The sequence below is a fragment of the Ceratosolen solmsi genome, unplaced genomic scaffold (genome assembly GCF_000503995.2).
Source record: "Ceratosolen solmsi marchali unplaced genomic scaffold, CerSol_1.0 scaffold56, whole genome shotgun sequence".
Classification (NCBI taxonomy): Eukaryota; Metazoa; Arthropoda; class Insecta; order Hymenoptera; family Agaonidae; genus Ceratosolen; species Ceratosolen solmsi.
In genome coordinates this window covers 3,297,687-3,323,346 of record NW_011948425.1, presented here as the reverse complement: position 1 = coordinate 3,323,346, position 25,660 = coordinate 3,297,687, and the positions used below count along the sequence as shown (strand labels likewise).

Sequence of the window (25,660 nt, the reverse complement as noted above, 5' to 3'; positions counted from 1 at the left end):
AACCACCCATCCAACCATCGCCCCATCCGGCCACCAGTGTTTACAGTAATGTAGTAACACTTGTGTGCTACACCTCGATCGCCTATATCCGTACGGACTCGAGATACGCGATGAAAGAAAAAAAAGCAAACGACGATGCAAACAGTCGCGTCGTCGCCCAAACAGCGAGAAACCAAACACGCGCATGCGTATTTGGGCGCGCGCGAATTACAGCGCGTTCAATTTGAAATCTATTCCCGTTGGGCTCGCGCGCGCACGTGCTTTCGTTATTATGATGCGTGCGTGTCGAAGCGAAGGCAAGGCATCGTCGAAGTCGACGCTGGATAAATATAGAAAATTAGAAAATAGTTTTTCGTGCGCCAGCGAGTAAGAGAAATGAGAAAAAAAGTAAATATAAGCAGACTTACCCTCGTCGGGCGCGAGGCTCGAGCTAGAAATAGTGACGAGCACCACGCAGAACAGGAGCGTCGCGACGCCTCGCATCTTGATGAATGTGGCCCGCTGATCTTAAACAACCGAAAATATAAACTATGGCTTTTATTGGTATTCTCGTCGTCGGGATCGCCTTGCACTTTGGGAAGTGGTGGTGGTGGTCGTGGTGGTGGTGATGGTGGTGATGCTGGCGGTGGTGGTGACGGTGGCGATGGCGATGGCGGTGGAGGTGGATTGGGATTGATTATGATATGAGATGGGTTGGGGGACGAATCCTAACTAAATATGATTACGTGCGCGCGCGCGTGCGTACGTACGTAACGGTATACATTTATATAAATGTACAAGAGGATCGATAAGCCGAGGCACCTGATTTTTTCGCTTTACACCACAATGAAACTCCAAACTGGAATTAAACGCGCCTAGGTCGAACAATAATCGGCTCGAGCGAAAGTTACGCTCTACGCGTTTCTAGGCCGCAGTCGCAAGGACGAACGCACTAGTTAAAACCAAATCACCCGTACGTGAGTCACGATCGTGGCGAAACGCGCAAAGCGAAAGAATCAGGTGCACCCGCGCCAACGACAAGACGAAACACTTGGCAGAAGGTCGAGTCGAGCACCGGGAATAAGAAGACTGATCACCCGTGTTCAGTGCGACGACTTCGTAAAAAACACGATGACAAGTAGGGAAAATGCGTGGAGGAGGGATCCAGGAGGAAAGGACCGTACGAAGGGAGATGTCCAGGTCGGACACGCACCTTAGAATTCAGCTGCACCGAGGGTCGTAGAACGTTTGAGGGCGCGCGCACCCCTCGCTCTAATCGGTAAGCAAGTAATAAGACGATGCTCCTGAGGACGGATGAATCAGGTGCTACGCGTGCGCGCGCGCGTCGACCACGAACGAGGATGACGGGAGCTGCGTCTCGCCCCTGCGCACGCACGACTCACTGGAGCGCGCACCACAGCCTCGGCGCACTTTATACGGCGCCCACGCGCTTCTTTTCCCTTCCCGCGGCGAGTCCAGGGGGGACATCCTCCTCGTCGTCGCGCAACCCCGCGAGGGCGCCGGTGCCGCTCGCTGACGTCGCTACTATTAACGGCGGCGCGCCAGCGAGTGTCCCGGATTTCACGGAAGTCGTGGAATTTCCGGAAGCCCTCGAACGCGTGTCCCGGCGCCATTCGAATTCCACCTGCACACAGGCTCCCTCCCCCTCCATTATTCTCATCGAGCTCCTTCTTCATCCCGAATGCACGGCTATGGGCACAGCGCGTTTCGACCAATTGGTCATCATTCACCAATTCACACTCGTACTAGCAGCTGGATTCTCCGGGCCAGTAAATCCTACCTCCATTAATAATACGTCCATAGTCGCCCATAATCCATCGCGATCACTCGGCATTGGATGCGTGTTTGTTTGTTTGGCCGAGTCGTGGGAGGCCGGAGTGGGCCGGCATGCCGGACTTTGTAAATCGCGCGTTCGTGGGTCTCTCGCGTAGAGCGTCATACGTTCATCGAGTACAGCTGTAATAGTCGTAGTGCGCGAGCAGGAAGACATGAAACTGTACGATTGTCGGATACTTCGACCGGGCATACATTTCGTCGATAAAACGGGCGTGTAACGTTATGCCAATGGACAATGCCGTTGGGTTGTAACGGGCAGAGTCGAGGATAAAAAAAGCGTAGGCTAAGCATGTATTCGAGCGCGCGGCGCCAATAAGCTACCGATACTCCTTAACGGCAGTATCATGTCTTTGGGAGATGCCACGTGGGAGAGAGAGAGAGAGAAAAGGTCCGGGAGCTCGGCGCCCGGCCCCGATCTAGAACCATAGGATATCAATGGATGTCAATTTTAGAGAGCCGGGGAGTTCGCGACAGTCCCCATCGGAAAAAGTCGAGAGAGGAAAAAGGGACAAACAGGCATCCCAGAGGTATCGAGGCGCGGCGCGTTCCACACGCGACTCCCCGCCACGCGCCAACGACCTTGTGACGATCGAGTGGCACTGCAACGGTTGCAGCCGCCCGCGTGGGAAGTCGTCCCACCTACGAAACGACCGCTGCCGATTTCCAGCTCCGATTCATCCGCTCTTTCTCTCTCCTTCTGCGTGCGCTCTAAGCCAAGCGCGGGAGAAAGCGACGGTCGGCTCTCAGTAGGCCGTGCGCGCTGTTTTTTTCTTTTTCTTTTTTCGCCGACTACGCGCGCTCGTATTATCATACGCCCATCGCTCGTTTCGAGCCGCGGCTCCTTGCGCAATGTCGCTCCGTTACTTTTAACGACGCTCGCTCACTCGCTCGCTTTTGGAATTATTGCTGGCCGGTCAATGCGATTCGCGTCCGACTCCACGTGAACAAGCTGGAAGATGATTGAATGATTAAGGCTGGAGTTTCCGCCTCTGCCGGAACGTGGACGCGGGCGCGCAATCGCTCATGGACGAGTAGTCCCGGGCACACTCGTCCGGATGATGCCTTTTATCATTCTCAGAACATATGTTGCGCATGTTGAAAGTAATATGTTGAAAAAAGTTGCTGCTTCAAAAAAAACAAAAAAAAACAAAAAAAAAACAAAAAAAAACACAAAAAAACAACAAAAAAAAAACAAAAAAAAAACAAAAAAGAAGTCTGAGATCGGACAAGCGATTGACAAACGACTCGTTAAGGCGTTATTTAATCCTCGTCGTCGCCCGGGAGCATCTTTTACGACGATAATTCGTTATGACATTTGTTTTGAAAATCCATCTTACCTGGTATGGGCACATTAGCGATGAAACATTGACATTCCTTTCGCGACTAATTGCGTCGATATATCGTCCATAGTTATCGAGTACATTTTTGTATTTATGGATTGCTGTAAAGTTAAATGTGAAATACATTCGCAAGTATCAATTAGTTAAAATTCAGTGTATTTATAAAGGATGAACGCGTTATATAGGATTACGTGCGATCGCAACGAACAGACAAATTTACGTTTATCGCCATTATTAATTAACTTTACTATAGTCGTGACAGCTTAGTGATATACAAAACATTTTTTTATGTTTTTTTTCCCCAACATTAATTCTTCTTATGAATCGGTGACATCAATTCTTGATTTTTACTGAAAGAGATAAACATTAGAACATTAGAACGTTAACGTGCAAGTTAAATCGCTTATGTAAAACTTATTTTACAAATTGAGAAACGTTCGTGTTTGATATGATGATGATGATGATGATGATGATAATAATAATAATAATACTAATAATAATAATAATACTAATAATAATAATAATACTAATAATAATAATAATAATAATAATAATAATAATAATGTCGTGAATATAGACAAATTTTAAAATGTCTCAAACGGATAATTTATTTAATTTGATTAAAGTTTCGGAACGTTGGGACAAATAATCCTAGAGTCACGGACGATTTCAACTTTAGCTTAATGCAAAGCTCGTGTGCGCTTAGAAATTTAATTTGTACGAGCAATTGAATGGTACACTGGCTGTGAACTCACTAGTGCTCGACTCCTCGAGGGCGTTGATTTCCCAGCGGGCACGAGGTTGATTTCCGTCTGGACGGGCAGCCGTCCACTGGACCTCGGCGAACTCCGGTGCAAGCTGACGCGATCTGCCATTTCGTTGGCCGAATCCTTGCTCGAGCGGTTCGCAATCTTCTGGGACGCCAATACGTCCTGCAGACAAGAGCTGATTTGGTTGTTGGGGTTGCTAAGTACACGCTAAACACAAGTTTCTCCTTCTATTCATGACTGCCTCTTTCTCTCTTTTGCTTCTATCGCGAGCCTACGTACACTCACGTATCACATTGCGCGCGTAACTATGCTTTCGTTCGCAGAGGATCGAGTTGCTTAATCTCGAGGATTTCACGGAAAAAATAGAAACTCTATTCTCGGATATTTTCTACGGATGACTCTTCTAACCAATATAATACATTGGACGATTATTACCCTCTTTCAACATTCGTGAATAAAATGTAAAAAACAAAGAAAAAAAGAAAAAATACAAAAAAATAAAAAAAATAAAAATTTTCCAACTCTATTATATTTTATAGAAAATTGGATTGTAACCATATTACATACTTACCATAATATTTTACGTTTGCAATCAATGATACCAAATGTTTAAATAATTTATAATATAGTGTATTTTAATCGCAAACATGTCGTTAAAGTTCAATCGAAGATTTTCAAACTTTATGCCCACAAAGGTAAGGTAAAAAAAAATTTGCACGTATATTTTTTATGAAATGGTCTTAAAAATAAAATCAACGTTCTTCCTAGAAAGACTGGACATCTTAAAGTAAAAGAAAGAATTGCTTGTATAAATAGATATAATAATACAAAAATAGCGATAAAAACGATGATAATTAATAAATTTTACTAAATAATAAAAAAAATTTTCTTTACTTTTAACCTACAATTGTTTGTATATAAATTCCATTCGACCCCTTTAAGCAATATATATATATATATATCTTCTAACTTTACTTTGTAAAACGTGTACAATGTAAAACGCTGTTGATCAATTAGATATTAAAAAATTGTAAGATTTGAAATAGAGTTAAATCCTAAATATTATATATTAAGTGAAAATAATATTTTCAAAGAATCTGATTTAATATATACACGTAATTTTTAATAAAATTCTATTTTTGATAAAGTTATTTTCACGGATGGTAGAGTAACTTTAATAAAAATTTGATTGTTAACACTCGTTCAGCGTATTCAGTGTTAGTGCACTCGCATATGTTATCTAAGCCTCGGCCATATGCGCAGGCAAAATCGTCAACGAGAAAGAAGCGGGGATTCATGTAGAAGACGACGCGATGAAAAAGCAGCGTGAGATGGAAAGTCCAAGTAACCGACTCCCAAGAAAGCCAATCCACTCTTTTCAGGCCAATCCATCAACTTATTCTCACCACCAAGACAAAATTAAGACGACAAGACGCCCGAAAAGAATTTTTACTCCATCGCTCACAATTTACTTTTTGTTTTATCATATGTAATTTCAAGTTAAAATGTGACATTAATAACAAAAATTGATATTAAAATAATCATTATTTCAAATAAATTAGATTGATAAATTATTTAAGGAAAATAAAAAGAAAAATTTACAAAAATATGTCAAGTAAAACAATGAATAAAAATAGTAACATATCAAGTATTTCCATGATGTTGGCTTACCGATTATTACACAGAGGAGAAGACGAAAGAAATTAAGGCATTGCAGAGAATAAAGATTTTTAATGACTATAATAAACAATGGCAGGAGAGAGAATCTAATAATGTTGATTATACGAGCCAAACACGCATTTCTCTATGCGACAGAATAATTCCCGAGGTGCTGGCGTACATTAGCAAGTGCATAGCTGGACCCACTGACAATGCTAAATAAAATGAGGCTGGATGTGAAGGTATGATGGACTAGAGAGATCATCGGATTATAGTTTGCTGACTATATATGGCTGCAACAAGTGCACACTTATTACATGTTCTCATGCTTAAATTAAATGTCGCTTTAAGCTGTCCTTTTATGAATTTTATGAATCGTCGCGGGTGCTTTTTACATTTTTCTGAAAGCTACCCAAGGGAAAATGTATGCACTGTATGAACGATATATGTCGTTTATTATTTTAAATCTCTTTTATTACAATTATTATGGGTAATTTTTGTAAATAGATAAACTAAAGGCAATTAATATATATACGTAATTAATATATGTATGAAAATAAAAATAAGTTTTTCTAAGGAAATAGATCTAGACGTCGATATAGATCTGAAATGCTATTTTCACTCTCGTATATGCGACACTAATAATTAACGTAGAAATAAAAATAAAAATAAAAATAAAAATAAAAATAAAAATAATTGTAAGTATTACTCGTAGCTGTTTTTTATCGACTGATTTTTATCGACTGTTTGGAAAATGAAAAATATTTGTTCCTCTAATGAAATGAATGTTCAGCCGATCGTGTATGTTTTACAAGTGATAATGATATTTTTCCTTTCATATCATTCAACAAATTTGTTAGCATAAAATTATGAGTGTACAACTCCAATTGGTTGCATAAATTTTAATAGTAATTGAAAATTATCATACCAACTACAAGACAATAATTATTAAAATGATTGTTATATTAACGAGAATTATTGTAATAGAATGGGAGCTATAAATATTGTAATATTGAGAACGATAAATATTGTAGTTTTTCAACTATTTACAAAAAACATTATAATTGTTTTGAATATTTTAAAATTTTAATTATGAATGTCTAATTATTTAGGAAATTTTTAATCCATTTACTTTATCTCAATTATGTTAAATACATTATTTCACTAATATTTATTCGAATATTTCAACGACAGACACGATAAAACAGAATGACAACTTTACAATTTTCAATTTGTTTAAATAATATTTTCTACGACATTTGCTTTTATATCGCTCATATACATAATAACAATATTTATCTATTAACTAGACAAACGTCCAACATATAATTTAAATCAATTTAATTGATTTTAAAACTTCATTCATATTGATTAGTTATAATAATTTATCGAGTTTATAGTTAAATAATAATAGTAAGGGCGAGAAAAAAATATAAAGCGATAAACTCTAGGCATTTCAATTATCCTTAAAAGAGATGAGAATAATTTCTTTTTTTTTCCACTAAATTTATGCATGTTGATGTATATAAAAATAAAAAATAAAAGTACACACATCTATTTTGATTAATTAATTTTTTCCAAGATACTAAATTATCTAGAGTAATGTATTTTTCATTATGAGCATATAAATTTTGTCTTGGGCAGTAATTTTGATTTTACTTATTGAAAGTATTAAGTGTTTGTATATATAATTTTTTTCATACATTCGTAAAAAACATTTGCGAATAAAATTGGCCTCATCATCGTTCGTCCAATTTTTTTTTCTTTTTTTTTTTTTTTTTTTTTCAATCGATAAATTGAAACGTATAATATAACTTATTGATCGTTCTACTTCATTAACAAATTTGCTTTTAATAATATAATTTCTAGATTAATGCTTAGTTCACTAATCGGGTCGGTTTTTTTTCTTTTTTTTTTCTTTTTTTTTCTTTTTTTTCTTTTTTTTTTCTTTTTTTTCTCTTTTTTTATTCTTTTTTTTTTTTTTTTTTATTAGATTAGCAAGTTGTTCGATTAAAGTTGCACGAAAGTACATTAAATTACTTAAACTAAGTACTGTCTACGTGAAATGAAATGAAGCTATTAAAATATTATGCTACAAAGACAGCAGACGAAGGGCTTACAATCGACATACTTCATTAAACTTTCGACTCAATAACAATAGAGAGCGGCGAAAGTTAAAAGTCGTAAGGTCGAACGGTGAGCATTATTACGTCAGTGGTTCAATTGCTTTTTTTCCGACTCGCACAAAAAACAAACAAACAAACAAACAAACAAACAATGTAAATAAATAAATAAATAAATCGAGCATGTCGAAGGAACTGCTTAATCAAGTAAGCTTACAATAATATCAGCAGTAATGCTCGAACTTCAATTTCTTTGGATGCGAATCCCCCTGCGTTGCTCTCGCAACGTATCTAAATTATTCACAAACATTTACAACATTTATACTACCAAGCACGAGTAAATCGTTAACACGATCTCGGCCATTTACTTATACACACGTAGGAAAGATAAAATACTCTCTCCCCTAGCATAAAGTAGTCCCCGATCGAGTGTTCGCTCGTATCGGAGCCATGAAAATGTGCGCGTGTACGTTTGTTTTATCTCGACATCGTCAGGCGAGAAGTCTAATTGAGAGAGACAGTGGAGTAACTCGTGTTTGAGTGGTGGGCGCTCGTGCCGGTGTCTACAAGCAAAGTAACAGAAATCTGCTCTTACTGTGCGTATTTTCATTTCCCTTGCTCTGTTCATTCAAATGGCATTAACTGCTGCGCTGCGCTAGTTTGTTAGTTTAAGCCGATTAGTTTATAGAATAGAGTCTTAGGATATGCGCATCATCATTTGCTTATACGACTAAATGATTTATCTCTCCTCTTGCGTTCACGTGGAAAAGCACTAGCACGTTTTTCCTTCGCCCGTGAATTTATCCCTACCCCCTACCCCAGCCATTTTCGATATACAATTTAGCGTTTGTCAATATTTTCATTACGTTGGCTTAATCGTAACCGCGCCTCATTCATTATGCTTATTAACTACATTCCATGGTAACGTCATAAGCTAAATGAATAATTGCTTTGCATTTTCTTTTTTTATTTGATTTAATTAACGATTTTCATTTCAATTTACTCTTCACTCGATAAGTGATAAATATCACGATAACGGCACTTTAACTATTGTAATTTGAAAAATGTCAAAGAACGTCGAAGCCACTTTAAAATTCTTATTCTTCGTGCATTCCAACTATCCATTTCACGCCGTGGATAAATCATAATAATCATGATGAAAGCATAAAATTCTTTGTCGCTTGGATGAATAGATTGGCTTACCTTGTGGCCTTTGCGAATGTTAAAAGCGCCGTAAACAATCGGGTTCATACAAGAATTCGTGCAGGCAAATATAAATAAGCCTCTTTGTATACGTAGATCGACTTTCTTTGCTGTGACGCGATCGATCCAGTACCTATTACACGGAAAAACAAATGAAAGATGATTTCCACTGCTTTATTCGTGTGACGATTAAATATTGTTTGGAATTAACATATATCGTTAAAATTTCACTGGGCGATTTAAGTGGGAGAAAGTGGGACTTCTCGGGTAAAATAAAATAGACGTACCGATACTTACCATAAACTCATAACGTAATACGGTGTCCAGCAGATGAAAAACACTAAAACGATGATTATTGTCATTTTTAATGTTCTGACCCTCGCACGTCCCAGAAATCCTAGCGACGATCGTCTTATCCGATCTGCGCGATTTAAAAAATAATGTACTTCAATATATGGGCATTGAGATCTCATTTTCATGCTTTTCGCCTATTATCATAAAGGCTCTCGAATTTAATACTTAAAATGTCGAAAATTAATTTATTTATTCATTTATTCGCATTAAAACTTATTGAATGATTTATGTATACATTTTTAAATATAAATTTTTAATATAAATATAAATTATTAAATGCTCCAACAAGAAAAATTCCATACAACGAAAGTAGCGTGAACATTAATTGTTATAGAATTATAATAATACAGAGACCTTATTAACATAATGATTCCTCGAGGAATTTGAGTAATATACATATTTACATACGTATAATGTATAATGAATTGTATAGAATATAATTACAATAACCATACAATCACTTTTTCTCCTTTTACAATGATAAATTATAATTAAATTATTCAGCACAATCTATTATCATTGAATCATAAATGCATATTCGTTTGTAAGCTTTTAAACAGATTTGTTACGTCCACTCCATACAATGTAATATAATTTTAGCGCATCTCTACGTTATGTTAATACGACCTAATTCATATAATAATTTATAGCTTTTGTTTATAGTAAAAAATTTCAATGCATTATCAAAAGAAATTATTTATAGTAATTATAGTACATTGTTTGCTACTCACTTGGGTCGACATTAAATATCAAGCAATACCTTACTTAATAATACGTCATATTTCATATAAACGTCACTGCTCTATGGGTATATATATATATATATATATATATATATATATATATATATTGCACGACCACAAGCTCATTTATTAGATATTATTAAACCATAAAATATATAAATCCGAGCTTACTCACCAGTAGTGGTGTCCTTGGACCTTCTGTACATTTCGGCGAGAATACTGGTGTAGGTGTAAATAATGACAATAAGAGGGAACAAGTACATCACGACCATTCCGAATAGTGAATAAGTGAGCTCGTGAGTACATGTCGGAAACGTATTAAAAGTGACGCACTGCTCGTACCATCTAACGTGTGGATGCGTTTGCACGTGAAACACTACCATCTGCAATTCATCTATTTTGTATTTTTATTTCCGTTTTAATAATTATACGAGATAATCACGAGTCTGTTCGCAAGATAAATCTCAACGCTATTATTAATTATGTAGTAAATGCTGCTATCGTCAATTTTTTACAAAAATTCAATTGTATTCTCTTTCAATTGTAATTTAAAAGTAGTTTTCAAACTAAACAAATTAATAATAACATTCGTAGAATAGACAAAATTTTGCAATCTACAAGAAATAAATCGTATTGTTAATTAGAAAGAGAGAATGACCATTCGTTAGTGTGTCGCGATACGTTTAAGCATGAATTTTTTTCATAATTAAAAATAACCTTGATAAAACCATTGACGAGACATTCCGTTCTAAATGTCTAGAAAAAAAAAAAAAAAAAAAAAAAAAAAAAAAAAAAAAAAAAAGAGAGAGAGAGAGAGAGAGATAGAGAGAAAAGAAATTAAGGATTTTGAGAAAAGAAAACTGTTACTTAACGGCACGTGTAGGTCTGTACGACACATGTATGTACTTTAAAAATAGAATGATAAAGCCGAAATAATATTGAGAAAATAATACAAAGCCATTTTAAATTGTAATAGATTACAATTTTTTATAAATATATAATAGACGTATGTAATAGTATTGATGTAAATATTAAAAAGCCTAAATATAGTAATAATTTCAGTATACGTATAATTCGTTTTAACGAGAACGAAATAGCTTAACGAAAGCTCCGACTCACCTTTCCTTTCTTATAATTTAATATTAATTTTTAATCAGTAACTCAATCAATTTATTAAAAAATTTAATTAAAACCCTGTTAAAATGTTAAAATTATTTAACATTCTTAAATGATTGCGGATATAATTAAAATAATGCCACGATCAAGACACAAGCATTTTTCAACGGTATTTTTAATACAAATTTCCACTCCAAACCATTGAATGACCAAGAGAATATTTATTCTTTACTTTAATTTAACGCTTCACTACAATAAATTTGCATAATTATAATTTGTTAAAGAAATTTTTAACTTATTTATTATAATTAAATAGTCACAAACGAATAATAATAACAATATAGAAATTTATTCAGATGTAAATTCGATTCTTTTTTTCTTTTATATTATTTGAACAACAAATTAGAGTAAATTAAAAAATGAAGAAATTTGTCGATTTTTTTTTATTTATCTGCATACGTTAATCGATTAATTTTAAAATGTTACCTGAGGTGCTGAACAAAGCGCTGAACATATCCACGAACCAGCGATCATAAATCGACCTCTACGATCTATATCGATCATTTGTAATGGCCGCAGGACTGCGTGATATCTAAAAGGAGAATATTTCTTTAATGTCAAGTTCGTGCGTTAAAACTATATTATGCTTATTGTGCCTGAAAATTGCAAAGTTTGAATGAGTTGTTCACTAAGATGCAGAAATTACTCCAACAACGTAATTTGATTAAAATTGATTAAGACTTCATTTTTTACGTCGATATACCAAAAAATATTCGTAAGATCTGACGTAATGTCTTTTTCAATCACGTTTTCATACACTAATATAATACTAAAATAATAGTATTTAATAGGAATACACATTAATATGAACGATTATTATCTACTTGCAGATAATTTTCGTTAAACATAATATTCTTGGATGAGATTTGGTTGAAAAATTGTTGCTCCCCAACATAAATTAACAGTTTGAGGCCATTTCATGACATAATACGTGTAATAAACATGAACTTTGTATGTATAATGTTCTCATGATAAGTTGAACAAATTATCTTAACATCAATTAAAATTGTAATTTATAAGAATGTACATATATTCTCTTTTGGAGAATACGAACTTTTCCTGACATTTGTTGTAAAAGCTATCTCTCGACATATATAAAAGCATTTCTTCTCTTTAAAATGACTTGTAAGCTTCGAGAGTGATTTATTCGTTCGGGGCTTCAATTATTCTCTATAAAAATTCCTTCTCTCTCCATGACATGCTTATTAAATATTTTCAAAGCACCTGTCGACGCTGATACAGATTAGAATGAACGAGGACAAGTAGAGGCCGAACACTCTAAAGAAGGACATTATCCTGCACATCACGTCGCCGCCCTTCCACGACACAGTAACGGACCATCCGATCTCCAAAGGCATCATCAAGAACGTTACCTGAAACACACACACAAGGCCACGCATACTTATTTAATGTAAAACATCTCTGTTTATTCGACATAATTCTTTATTCCAATTACTTCATCGATAAATCATCAAATGATTATTTATTGGCGTAATAAGATGACTACACCAGTTACCTATGATTCTCAAACTAGCGCGATTCATCGATAATTGAAATTTAAATAATGCGATAGGTTAAGTCAGCGATTAAGAAACGATTAAGCTCTCCTCGGATGTTTTAACTGTTTCCCCCAACGATTAAGACGTGCATTTTTAAATGCTTGTCTTAAAATTTAAAAGAAACACACGCGCACGCGCACGCGCACGCATATGGTGTGACATCGTATATTTAACTCGACATAGGCAATGATATTATTCTCTCATTATCCGTGGAAATAAATATTTATTTGCCTCGAATGTTTAGACAAAAAAAAAAAACAAAAAAAAAAAAATCGAATACATTAAAATTGTAGTTTAAAATAAATCCTCGAGCCATATGTGTTAAACTGTAATATTTGTAATATTTATGGGATTATAATTTTGACAAACAAATTTAATACGCTAATTTTTATTTAATATAACATTACCAAAAATAAAAGGGACGGATGAAATAATTTAACTTTAATTTATTTTAATAAAAGGACACGAATGATTTTTATATTCTATTTAATATTGTATAATTTATGCTTCATCAAATATAATATTAAGTTGTACATATTTTGCAAATATTTCTCCCGATTACGAGGGTAGGAATTTGTGAAAATTGTACGGCATAAATGCTCCAATTATCATTAAGAATGAAATGAATTATATATTAATAGTGAACGTAAGAATGTATTTTAAATTACATTTAATGATAAGTTAAGAAATATATTCTTTGAAGTAAAGTTAATTTTGTAATGTGCAAGTATAATATGAAAAGTACAATATATTATATATATAAAAGCATAAAGTAAAGTCATATAGAGAAACATTGATTTTTTAATAAAAGTCAATAATGCTAGAATATTAAATAAAATTTATGGTTTTCTATCTGTAAATCAAAGATAAGACGACAAATATTGTAAATAAATATATTTCGCTACATTTTTTTTTTTGCAAATTTTTCTTTCTTATATAAGAAATTCAAGACGTTAAATACTTTAATATATCGTCGTTGGAAGTTCGATTCGCGTTCTTGTGCTTAATTTATTTAAAAAATTAATCTCGTAACATTCTTATAATGCTTCTTATAAATTTTAAAGCGTATAATTATCTTATTTGTGCTGTATATTACACAATATGTTTATTACACAATCATACTATTATAATAATGATTTTAATAGAAATTTTTTAAGAGTTTTTTCGATACAGACGATTCCTGCATAAGTTTTATCTTTCTCGGTAACTTCCTACTCTTTCTAATTTATTAGGAATGTGGTTCACCTGACACCCAGTAGATTCACTGGATCATTTATATGCTCGATCCTGTTGATGATTTAGATTGCTTTTATACTTTAATACAGACGATACAACTCTTGATTTGCCCCTCTTTGATTACTTTTATTTCCAAATATTTCATATCTTAGGCACATATCCTCTCTCTTATTTCACAATGACATCGTACCCTTCGAGTCTCTAAATGTACAATTTCAATCTTTCAATATCACGAACAAGGCGAAAAAAAAAAACATACGAAATTCTTCGTTTTAAGGTGCATAAGTAACGACAGTAGATCATCTGCCGAACGGATTTCACTTTCGTTACATATAATAAGCAACAAAGACATTTCCCGGGAATTTGCCAATCTTACATATTCACTGGCAACATCATTCCATCTCTCAACCAAGGCGTTAGTATTAATTTATTCAAATTACATTACTCTCGTATTATAATCGCAGCGCAAAGTCCAAGCTTAATCCGACTAAAAAAAAAGAAAGAAAAAAAAACGATCGTTCGATTTTATAAACAAAGTTATAGGCCATCATTATTGAATAAACATCAGACTTATTATAATACGCAATCTGCAATGCCAATTATTAATTGGAAAATTAAAATAAGTTTCAGGGTGGTGCGATTAGCTGTTGTGTCATCTCAAGCCATTAATGCCGATCTCATATCCCACTCGATATGATTTTGCATCAAATTACGATAAACATTTAGCCGCAATTAGATAAAAACTTGAGAAAGAACGAATGTCATTTCATCCAATATTTTCATAAATTATTTATAAATAAGTCACATATTTGGCTGTCGACGTACGCACAAGACAGCACTACTCCAACCGATCGAGACATATCGAGTTTAGGCTTTTGTCGGCAGCCAAGCGCTCGCTTACCTTCGCCACTGCATCACAATGACAAAGGTGGAGTAATTGACGAAGGCTCGTGGTGCAAATTGCTTCGGCGACGAGCGGGCGAATCGGCTGAAAAGCTACTCACCAAAAGGTCGGCGATCGCCAGGTGTATGAGCATCGTGTTGATCCTTGTGCGAGCGGCGTTGCCGCGACGACGCAAGAGTAGCGCGAGGACGGTGATGTTGCCGATCGCCGAGACGATCAGAAGGACGCTGTAGGTGACGATGCTGACGACGTGGCCGTCGTTGAAGCGCATGTCGAGCGATAGATCCTCGTAGTTCATCGGAGCCGACGTCGCGTTCATCGTTGAGAGGACCCTCGGTGACATCCTACCTCGGGCTCTGCAACGTCACGCTGCTTAGCAAAATTTTGCCCCTACTGCGTTAATGCATTGCTCGAGAAATTCAAAGAATTCTTCGCGATTACTTAAAAATGGCGAGTTCTTTTTCAGGATGATTTGCTAGTGACATTTAAACAAAATTATTCATTCAGGGGGGGGGGAGGTGGGCGAACGTGGACATTGTTAAAGCGTAAATATCGAGTATTGTGCCGTAAGGACTTGTTAAGTACTGTTGTATGTAGCGCCGTTGATTATTACTCAATGCTCGTTATTCGTATAAAAACTCGCGTGTCTTATACATATTGAAGAACCCAGGCACACACGCCCGACAGATACGATAAGAAGTTGAAAATATATTGACTCGAATGTTATAGACGCGTTGTCGTTTAGAGCTGAGAGAACATGGAACTTAGTATTGTAATATTAAAAATAATTCGTGCAATATTACATTTATTGTACAATGGGCTACTTCATTCGATATTGACGAACTATCAAATTACGAAAAAAAAAAAAAATTAAAAAGATAGATAATAAAAACAATAACAAATACAAGGGAGAGGAAAAGTTTATCCATTTTCTCTAGGCAAAGAGGTCATATTTAATCAAAGAATCGCAGAAATCTGATTTCCAGAATTTTTCTTTTAAGTAAATAATAAATTTTCTAGAGATCAAAGTTCAAAAAATCATCGCGTTTTAAGTGGAACATTAAAGAATAAAAACACAATAATCTCCACTGCTGCTTCAACTTACATTATTTAATATTAAAAGAAGTATTAAAAAAAAAAAAAAAAAAATGAATAGATCAATGAAAAAAAAAACGCAATGCTGAAAAATGTGCTTCGAATAAAAATTAATTTACTATTGGATTTTCATTAATTAATTAATTAATTTCAAAAATTGATAATAAATTTGAATATATTCGTAATGAATATAACATTGATTGTCAAAGTTACTCTAAAATTTCCCAAATCATATATTTCATAAAAACAGTAGAAGAAAAAAAAAAAGGACGTAGAAAAAATTCCGAATAAATGTAAACCTTTAAGACTTTATATATATTAAACATTAATTCATTTGTTTTTCGATATATAAAAATAACAAAAATGTATAATCAATGATTAAATTATCTTATTTATTATTGATATTTGCACGGCTGAAATTTAATTAAAAATTAATGCTTATATTTCCCATGATACATAAACTGTAATCGAAATGTCTGATAAATTATTTATATTTATTTAATATTTTATTACAAATTAATTAAAACGTCAATAATATAATTTTAAAATGCTTCGTTACTTTCACCAATTATGTAAAGATAGTAATAATAAAAAAAGATAATGAATAAAATAATTTCACATAGCCTCGTTTAGAAAACTTTAACTTTAAACGATGCAATTAAAAATATATAAGTAAATAAATGTATCTAATTATTTATAGAAAATATACTGGATAAATCTATCTCGTTAACTTCAATTTAATAATCTCAATTCATACACTCAACGCAACATTCTGTATCAAGTATCTCTGAAAACTTATTACTGTTACATATTTCAATGAAAATATTAAATTTATCATAATGAAAATGGCTGTAATTATTCACGTATAAGAAGAAAATTTATCAAGTGTTCTGAATATTATCAGATCCATCTTAATATTTTTCATATGAATGTATGTAGTATTGTAAGGTTTTTATTAAAGGCTAATATTATAAAACTTTTGAATTAAACGACTTGGAGAAAAACTGTCATATAAGATTTATTCTTTAAACCAATAGCTTTTAATACTCTTACGACTCTAAAATTTAATAATATTTTATATAAAATTTGAGTTAAAAATAATCTCAATAATTTACAAATATTATTATACTATATTATGTCATAAGATTAATAATGTAAAAAAAGTGTAATTCTGTAATTATGTAAAGCAAAGTGTGAAATATAAAAACTCCTTCAATATAGTTATATGCTGTCAGTAATTACTGCTTGATATGTTATAATTATTTCCGTTTGTTAAAGCTGCCCGATGAAGCACATAATTAAGCACAGAAAATAGATAAAAACATAAATATTTATTATAAATGTAATGCTTTTTTATGCACGTATTAATTTTATTAAATAAACAAATAAATATATATATATATATATATATATATATATATTAATACCGTGCGATGCCATACTTGGCATAATTTAAACTATGAAAAACTATGAAAAACAAAAAAAAAATGATCAACAATCTGTTTTTATTTTAACAAAAACAAAAACAAAAATCAGCCTAGATCGATCGATCGAATGATACAATACAAAAAGACTAAAACTCCACACAGGTGCTGCTTTTAATCATGTACACTGCATTGTAATTGTAAAATTGTACAAAAATGTAATTTAAACTACTAGTATAGATAATATCAATTGACTCTTGAGAACAGATGTTTTCCCATGCTGATTAAGATAAACGATTTCCTTAAAATATCATTAAACACGTAAATGCAATGTCATAAGTGTTGGAATATTTAGTTAAAAACAACGAATATAATGAACAATATAACGAACAATAATACGAAAGTAATTACGAAAATAAAATTGATAATATCGCTTTGTATTTAAAAACTTATAGTACCCATATATGGACAACAGTAGTCTATTAAAAATGTTATCATTTATATTATTATGAGTAGGCGATATGAAAATTATGTGCCCTTTTACTATTACAACTACTAATGCGCGGCTAATCATGATAAAGGATCGTGAAAAACAAAAACTGATCCTAATAAATGGCACCTGAATCATCGTCTCGTACATTTAACGAACGGAATCAAATTGCTGAGAATTAACGCCGCTGGCTAATAAGAGAAAATAATCGATCGTTCGTTAAAACTATTTGCACCAGAAGTAAAAGCTGATTTTGAAAGATAAATGGCGTCGTCAGTGAGGTAAGAATCATACCTTGAAAAGAATCTTCACGGGGACAAGCGCCACAAGCTTATGGCACCCTTACTAAAAATTCCGAACAAGAGACGCGAAACGACGCGATCAAAGGGGACGAACGATTGCCTGACTCGGGGCCCGAGTCGTCCAGGTCGGCCCAGTGCGCTCGTGCCACATCACGGGGAAGCCAAAGCTCGCGTCGACGTCGCGCCCGATAGTCCTCATTAATCCGGTGAGCGGGGGATTAGCGGCGCCACCCGTTAATCGCCGTCGGCAATTAACGTGGACATAGCCTTCGCCGGAGCCTCGAGGTGATCCGCTCGTGGGGACGGGCGACCCTTACACTGCGGGACGCGCGATTGCCATCGAGTCGCCGGGGCCGAGGACGATTGCGCAGGTCGGCTCCTCGCCATCGGACGAGCGACGCTGCGTGCGCGCGTCCTTGTCCCCCCGCGACACGCGCGCATACTAACGTCTCGATCTCACCACCCCTCGTCGGATTTTTCCCCTGGATTTTTCCATTCGCCCTGAGCGCTCCCTCAAGAGGGAAGAGAAGCCGCGGTAGCTATTGGACCAGGACCCCGTTTTTTCACCGTTTTCGACCTGCGCCAAGGATCAATCGGTCTCCACTGTCGCTGCCCGGGAAATTTAAGGATCTCTAGGGGTGTTAAGAGATGCTGTGCCTTAATTGTCACGAGTTACGATCGTAAATGACGTGGGCTGATTATTGAGGCGTCGAACAGATTGATTGGAGCCTGAGAGAAAAGTTCCTCGCGTCTAGTTGTACGCGTGCCAGGACCAATTCACGATAAACCTATTTCAGTAATAATGGACCATAAATCCATGCGAAACCAATTAACGATAATATGTGCGTCTGGATAAACACGTGGATGAATCATTAAGTCAAACTCAATAGGAAAGAAAATGTAGTGTAATGTTTATTGTGCCAAGTAAGCGAATACGAAATGATATTTAATATAAATACGGAAACGAGAGTAAACTATTAAAGTACTAAGTGGATACATAAATGTCACTCGCAATTTATTTCGCGAGGGCATTCCATTAAATTTTAAGCTAATAATAGAAGACGAAATGATTCCATCAGTCGGTTTGTTCCTTCTTAGGGCACTACACGTCCAAACGACACTCACATCAATAGATCACAACCAAATAAAATTCACACGTGACATTCGTAAACTTCCTGCTTTTACTAAACTCTCCTTCACACTAATAGGTTCATCATCATCATCATCTCTCTCTCTCTCTCTCTCTCTCTCTCTCTCTCTCTCTATCTGTCTATCTATCTATATATCTCTCTCTCTCTCTCTCTCTCTCTCCAGCTATCGCTCTTTTTGTATCTAATTCACTCATTTTCTCTCTTCTCATATCCAATTAATTTCTATTTCCTACTTATATCTCCCATAAATCTCGTTCTTCCCTAACTTATAAAATGGTATTTTAAAGATATATATCTTTAAGAAATATAGTACTTAAAATTTATATAAAACAAATAGCTTCTAAACTACATCATTTTTAATAACGATAAAATTATAAGAATAGTATATATATATATAAATTTCTTTCTCTAGAACAGTCATATATTGATATTTTTTTTATTTACATAATCTAATATAAAGATATTACTAATGAAAATATAATTGCTTTTTTAATATTATAATTTTGACTTTTGTTTAACAAAAAATCGTTCTGACTGTCATTAAATTTAATAATTTTAGAGTAAAAAATATTTCGTTTCTTCATAAAACCGCTGTAAAAAATATAAATAACGTGTATTCTTTTCATATTCGTCAATGGCAACAAATAATAAAAGCAATATTATGTCAAAACTAAGATTTTTAATATTTAATGTAATTGTGAAAACAAATGAATTCAATGTTAATATTTATTCTAATATTTTTTTTTTTTTTTTTTTTTTTTAAGTATTTTTGTTGCATAAAATATCTCTAAAAGTACATCATAATTATTCTTTTATAAGAATTTAGATCGACCGAATGATTCCAAATGAGACAATATAGAAAATCTAAATAAAAAAAGACTTAATGTTATTAAGCATAATACTGTTTACTAATATAACAAAAATTATAATCTCATTTTATTGTAATTGCATCATAATAATCTAATTTTATACGAAATAATCGTTATTTTAATAAAATAGCAAAAGAAAGTGATTAATTTAATTGATCAATGAAATGACAAAGCGAATGTAAGCACATTTAGCTCATAAAACTGAAAAATATTTTTATTCTTGAGAAATTGAATAAATTATAAAAAAATATTTCGATATTCCAAAGTATACGGTACAGGTGGAGTAATTAATTATTTGTAAATGTACAATTTTTTAAATGTGTTTGTCTAATTACGTTATGAATAATTGTCCTTTTTTATTGCTTATCAAACTGGCAGCAGTAGAAAAATGATGGAATTACCTCAATACAAAATTAAGCTTAAGTATCCAATTATTATAGAGATTACGCGGAGAAAACTAGAAAATTTTTAGTAAAGAATGCATATGAAAGTTTCACGTGAATCGCTAGCGAAATTTTTTTACGAACATTCCACGTGCATACTTATTTATCACAATAAAAAGTACGTAGTGTCAAATAATTATATATTCAGTATTAACTATATGTAAGCTTTCTAAACAATCAATAAACTATCGATATAACTAAGAAACAACGACATAAAACATTGCTTTTATATGTTTGAAGTTTGTATTTGTTAGATTGATTTTTATATTTCAATGTCTATACATAACCGTTAAGATAAACATACCAATATAGCATCGACTACATGATATCTGAACATAAAATGAAGATTTGTACTCTAAATAAATATATATATATATATATATATATATATATATATATATATATATATATATATATATACACACACACACGCACGCGCACACTCACACACGCGCACACAAACACAAACACACACACACACACACACACACAAAATACATCTACTTAAATTATGTTATAGTTAAAGATATATGATTTATAATCACGCAAGTTTTATTCGACTATTATGTAAAAGGCTTAAAAAGTACTACGAACCTCGACAAATTTTACTAATGCATTCATTAAATCACGCATTTTGTGTGTGCGCGCGCGTCTGTACGTGTACTTTTATACATATTAGAGAAGGTCAAATTGTTGAAGATATTGGAAGGAAATTTCTTAACTGTACGATGATTCAGTTCTTATTCTTTTGTTTGATGAAGAGTACTCACACATTCTTTGTATAAGTGTTAAATACACTATCATGAATTGTAAATTATCGATACTGATTATAACTATCGTAATTACACTTACAAATATAATATTAATCCTAGCTTTATGCATTATTATAATGCAATAGAGTATGCATGTTTTTTAAATTATTGCACGGAAATTTATTATTACGCGTAATATTAAAGTGTTAAATATCTCGCGAGTCTGTCGTATCGGTGTTAGTAGACAACTGACGAAATATAGGTCATATATTTTTCAAAATTAATTGAAATGTTATTTATGTTATCATAAAACTAGCACGAGGGCCAAAGAGATCGAAGACGAGAGGGGCAGAGAGGAAAATGAGATACAAAAACAACGGTATTATATGTTTCGTCTACTAAAGTTCAATTTATTGCGAGTACTCATGTAAATCGAGTGAAACAAAGTATTCTTCTTTCTTTTCTTTTCTTTTTTTTTTTTTTTTTTTTTTTTTTTTTTTTTTTTTTTTTTTGGTAAATTAAAATTCACAGTCGTACGTATTGCAGGTGTGGGTTAAATTGCTTTTTATAATATATAATCCTACGAAAGAGAGAGAGAGAGAGAGAGAGAGAGAGTGCTTTATTTGGCTTAAGACACACCAGGCTTTTATATGTTATGTGTTAACATTAATGTTCGGTTATACGTCAGTCAATTATAATATTTATTGAATAGTTTATAGTTACGAAGTAATACTTGTAATATCGATTGCTATTGTTTGAGGAAAAATTTTATAAATAAATAAGCTCTTAATGCTAAATCGTACATTTAAAAATGCGAGCAAAGTCATAATTACTTCATGCACCACAAAGCAACAGAAAAATATTTCACAATACTGAATATTTATTCTAAATCAATGACATGATACTTTATTATTATTATTATTATAGAATGATAATTACCACGAGAAAATTTGCTAATACGAAGGTACAAATTCTATCTTTTAAGCTAATCTCCTTAGATTCTGTTAGATGAATACAGTAGTTATCTTGCAACAATAGCATTGTTTTTATATTATTCGCGATAAATTAATAATTTTAAAATTATTAAACACAAAACGCAGTAACGGCGAAATAAATATGTAATTAAACAATTACAATAAAAACTACATTTAAAGAATCTGTCTTTTAATAATTATCAATTCTCTTTCACTGCCGACTGTTTTTTTTTTTTTTTTTTTTTTTTAATCAAATTTAATCAAAATACAATCAATTTCCATTCGCTCGGAACTTATTAAGCGCTTATTATTAAATTACTCCATCTATTTCACTCTTGTCATATACAGTCTTGACATAAGTATCGGTCATCATTTTTCGAAATCTTCGTCTGAAATTAATTGCATAATTGCAATTATTTATCCGGCGCAATAACCATTATGTATTTTACTTGTCGTAAGCCGATTATTTTTCCACGTTATTAATTTATTTAAGATAAGGTGCGCCGGTTCCGTGCTGGACTGCACGCGTCTACGAAAACTTTGATTAAGGAATGTATCGATTAGTAGGTAAAGGTCCGAGCCTCGTTTCTCCCTGCTTCTAAGGATAATCGCGTATTATTTATTTAGAAATAAATATCGAACGTCCACATCGCGTCTTGTTAGTGTCGGGAATCATTGGACGACACGATACCATCTTACCCGCCATTCCGCTTAACAAATGACGCGAGTTGCAGACAAAAGTCGACTTCCCTAATCGGCAAAGGATGCACGTGACAGTGTTTGTGTGCATTTTTATTCTCACTTTTATAATCTAAGAATGTATTCGCAGAACGATCGCATTATAAATTTCTGATTGTTTTTTTTTTTTTTCATGCCTCGTTCTGCTGGCATTCCGTCCTACTTTTTCATTTCTTTTCTTTTTTTCTAATGCGCGCATGTGTCGGGGCGATGATGAGCGGAGGAAAGATTTTTGTTATACCAATATCAAAGCATAAATTCAGCCGAGCATTTATGCAACTATTGCAAGCGACTAGAACATTTTTATTGTACGGCATTATTCATTGAATATATGCAAGGAGGAAGAGCAATTTATAAAATCAATACGATAAATTCATAATAAACTTAATAAAATGCATTTTATCTTTCATTATATTTTGTTTTCTGTCAATTTTGGTTTTTCAATTTTTGTCTTTGTCTTTTGGTTTCGAAAAATTATTACGAACGAGACTTTGTAAAAATGTTAGTCGAAAACTCTTGGTTACGCTCAAAACTTACATAATTTCAAGACAAAACTTATATAATACAATACCAACACAAACGCGCCACATATAAACTATAAGAAACACGTCGCCCAAAATAGTAAATGTAAAATTAATAAGCAAACGTCAATCATCGATTCATCCAACATTCTTGAAAACGATGCTCGATCGAGAACAATGATAATTACGTAAGGCGTTAACATTTTTTGATAAAAACGACGTGTGCAGGGCACATCCACTAAGTCAATAGATTTTTCATTCGATCGCTACAAATCGCCAATGACCGTTTTGGCCATTTACATTATGTCAATTAGACCGTTCAGATATTTACGAGTATCTTACGGTTCATATTTCCTATTCAATCACCTCGCTGGCCAGAAGCGTGGAAAACGATGAAAGAAGATGATAAAGAAGATGAAGAGAGAGAGAGAGAGAGAGAGAGAGAGAGAGAGAAACAGTGCGTGCGCGATGATATTCTGCTCCGTCACTTACAAGCACATTGACTATAAACATCGTGCGGATGCTTTTGAGGAAGCATTGACAATTATAAATGTCTTATGATAGAAAGGAAAGAAAAAAACTTTTTATCGGGCAATGCGACATTATCCCAAGACTGGCTACAACACCAAACGCCCATCGGAAATCCCCGGTGGAAATGGATTTTCCAGCTGAGTAAGTACGCGCACCCGATCGCCCCGTCCACCCAAAGATCCATTCCATAAGGAAAGAAATGGGCTACGCGAATTACGTACAAGGGCCACACAGCGTCCCCGACGACAATCGATTAACGATCTTACCTAGGCCAGGTCGAGCTCCCGTGACCTCGTGCCCACGTTTGGCGGCAACTCGAGCTCCTCACTTCCGGCCCTGGAGAACGTCATAACCGCATGTCGTGCATCGGCCCGTTACGGAGGCCTCGCCCCGAGGAGTCGCGGCTTCGCTGCTGGTCGCGCCTCGCGGAAGGAGGCGTTGGCGCTGGCGACGACGGCTCGCGAGGACGAGAAGCGACTGCGGATTCGCCGAGGCCCCGGACTCGATCCTCCATTCGGAGTCTCGAGCCGCGCACCCGGTCAAGGGTCAGGCCGGCGCTGATACGCGCTGCCACTGTCTGCGAACATCGACGCGCAATTACGCCCGCGGACAGAGAGGAGAGCAAGCAACACGGGCGAGAGCGCGCGCCCGCGCGCGGATTTATTCGTCAGGAGGTAATATCGCGGGAAGCTGCTTACGATAAGGCCACTGTAATCCATCGGCGCTCCTCGTCTTCGCGCTCGTCCAATCTGCCGTTTAATCGGCTAATGCCTTGTCTGTCCGATCGGCCGCCGAGCCCACATGATTTCATCGGTCCAGAATGTAAAACAATTGCTTGCGACCACCACTCTCTCTCTCTCTCTCTCTCTCTCTCTCTCTCTCTCTGTCTCTCTCTCTCTCTGTCTGTCTCTCTCTGTCTGTCTCTCAATATCAACAATCTGCATAATTCGTAATAACAATAAGAATTATTATTTTTATTATTATTATTATTATAAATAACTACTATCGCTCGTAATGAATAATAGTAGCGACATAAGCACCGAAAGGAAATTAAACTTTCAAGATAACTATTTAACTACTATATTGGAGAACGAAAACTATTCCTTAATATTAAATGTTATCCATGGAATATGAACTACGTATTGTGAAATCCTTAAAATAGTGATGAGAAAAAAAGTAGACCAAGTATTGTCCTATCGCTGTACAATAGAAGATAAAATAATAACAAAATAATTTTGCCTCGACATATTCAAGAAGTATTTCATAAGATTAAGATGAAGCGAACAATGCAATAATAATAATGAAATTTAAATGAAAAATTTCTCTCCCCAAAATCTTGTGTTTATTTTAATCAATAATATTCTCACGCTTCGATTTTACTTAAAACGTACAATAAAACTTTATTTTCTATATTTTTAATATTTATCGTATAATACTTTTCTTTACCTATTATTTACATCTAATGTG

The 25,660-nt window shown here is 34.2% G+C and overlaps 2 protein-coding genes across 5 annotated transcripts in view; both read right to left on the bottom strand.

The window, feature by feature from the left end:
• Positions 1-3,451, bottom strand: part of Tsp (Thrombospondin) — a 23,849-nt gene extending 20,398 nt beyond the window's left edge. The window contains exons 1-2 of one of the 3 annotated variants that reach the window (XM_011500325.1): positions 3,174-3,450; positions 408-506 (exon numbers count right to left, since the gene is read on the bottom strand). In XM_011500325.1, coding sequence (XP_011498627.1) covers positions 408-483 — 76 coding nt within the window. In that variant the 5' untranslated portion in view covers positions 484-506; positions 3,174-3,450. Of the gene's footprint in view, positions 1-407; positions 507-1,192; positions 1,274-3,173 lie in introns of those variants that run through there. The other 2 variants (XM_011500324.1, XM_011500327.1) reach the window with 2 other exon arrangements.
• Positions 3,452-3,477: 26 nt separating this feature from the next.
• Positions 3,478-24,568, bottom strand: AkhR (Adipokinetic hormone receptor). Of its 2 annotated transcripts, XM_011500323.1 has the most exons (9): positions 24,460-24,568; positions 15,004-15,259; positions 12,429-12,577; positions 11,631-11,736; positions 10,204-10,411; positions 9,229-9,352; positions 8,932-9,064; positions 3,932-4,108; positions 3,478-3,526 (listed from the first exon to the last, which is right to left on the bottom strand). In XM_011500323.1, the coding sequence occupies exons 2-9, from the start codon at positions 15,244-15,246 to the stop codon at positions 3,524-3,526; spliced, it is 1,143 nt and encodes a 380-aa protein (XP_011498625.1). In that variant the 5' UTR covers positions 15,247-15,259; positions 24,460-24,568; the 3' UTR covers positions 3,478-3,523. The 2 variants fall into 2 exon arrangements, with proteins under 2 accessions (XP_011498625.1, XP_011498624.1); XM_011500322.1 differs by lacking the exons at positions 15,004-15,259; positions 24,460-24,568 and having other exon boundaries at positions 3,932-4,121; positions 12,429-12,590.
• Positions 24,569-25,660: the final 1,092 nt, after the last annotated feature.